The 990-nt window shown below is 43.5% G+C and overlaps 1 protein-coding gene across 1 annotated transcript; it reads left to right on the top strand.

Annotated features, from left to right (window-relative positions):
• The first annotated feature begins 6 nt into the window (after positions 1–6).
• On the top strand, positions 7–972 carry LOC104774440 (homeobox-leucine zipper protein ANTHOCYANINLESS 2-like). The gene is made up of 2 exons (XM_010499042.2): positions 7–91; positions 196–972. The coding sequence occupies exons 1-2, from the start codon at positions 58–60 to the stop codon at positions 603–605; spliced, it is 444 nt and encodes a 147-aa protein (XP_010497344.1). The 5' UTR covers positions 7–57; the 3' UTR covers positions 606–972.
• Positions 973–990: the final 18 nt, after the last annotated feature.

The raw sequence follows: 990 nt of genomic DNA, 5'->3' as shown, positions 1-990 counted from the left end.
GGCTCGCAAAGATGGCTCGCTACACTTCAGAGACAGTGCGAGTGTCTCGCCGTCCTCATGTCTTCCTCCGTGACAGCTCAAGACAACACATGTCCGTTTCTTACACACTTCTTCTCATTATGCTTATACATCAATAATTAATCTCTCTATAGTTACAAAACATTTAACCTTATTATATATATTGGAAAAAACCAGCTATAACGCCTGGTGGTCGGAAAAGCATGCTGAAGTTAGCTCAACGTATGACTTTCAACTTCTGCTCGGGTATCTCTGCGCCGTCGGTCCACAACTGGAGCAAGCTCACTGTCGGAAATGTAGACCCGGACGTTCGAGTAATGACCCGTAAGAGTGTGGACGATCCAGGGGAGCCTCCGGGGATTGTTTTGAGCGCAGCCACGTCTGTGTGGCTTCCGGCTTCGCCACAGCGTCTGTTTGATTTCGTGAGGAACGAACGGATGAGATGCGAATGGGATATTCTTTCCAACGGTGGTCCCATGCAGGAGATGGCCCACATTGCCAAAGGTCAAGATCAAGGCGTCTCTCTCCTCCGCTCCAACGTAAGTTTTTTTTTTCTTTTCAATACCGGTTTAACATTGCTATTTTAGCCGGTTAGTACTGGATCTCATTGTAGTAACATCGGTGCATGGAATATGGTTGCCGGTAAAGCTGATTAGGTGTGTCATGTGTGTGTGTGTCATTTGGTTCGGTAGTTTGTGGGGAATTTGGATTAGGTGATTGTGACGTTTTTGTCCCTGGGGTTGATGGTGGTATGACGGACAAAAGAGTGGATTGGGAAAGGAAAATATAGGAATTTTGGGTGGTATCAAAAGATGACACAACAATTTTTTATTTGTTTAATATTATACAGGAGTAGAAAACAAAAGTGTCACAGCTTTTGGAAGGGTTTAGAAAGTCAATATTAATAGGACAGTTTCGACCATATTTTTTTGACTTTTCACCACTTCCTACTTTTTTCTTTGTTTGTTATCT

Source organism: Camelina sativa, unplaced genomic scaffold (genome assembly GCF_000633955.1).
Source record: "Camelina sativa cultivar DH55 unplaced genomic scaffold, Cs unpScaffold02852, whole genome shotgun sequence".
NCBI lineage: Eukaryota > Viridiplantae > Streptophyta > Magnoliopsida > Brassicales > Brassicaceae > Camelina > Camelina sativa.
Note: the sequence above shows the minus strand (reverse complement) of the source record. Positions and strands in the feature narration are given on the sequence as shown.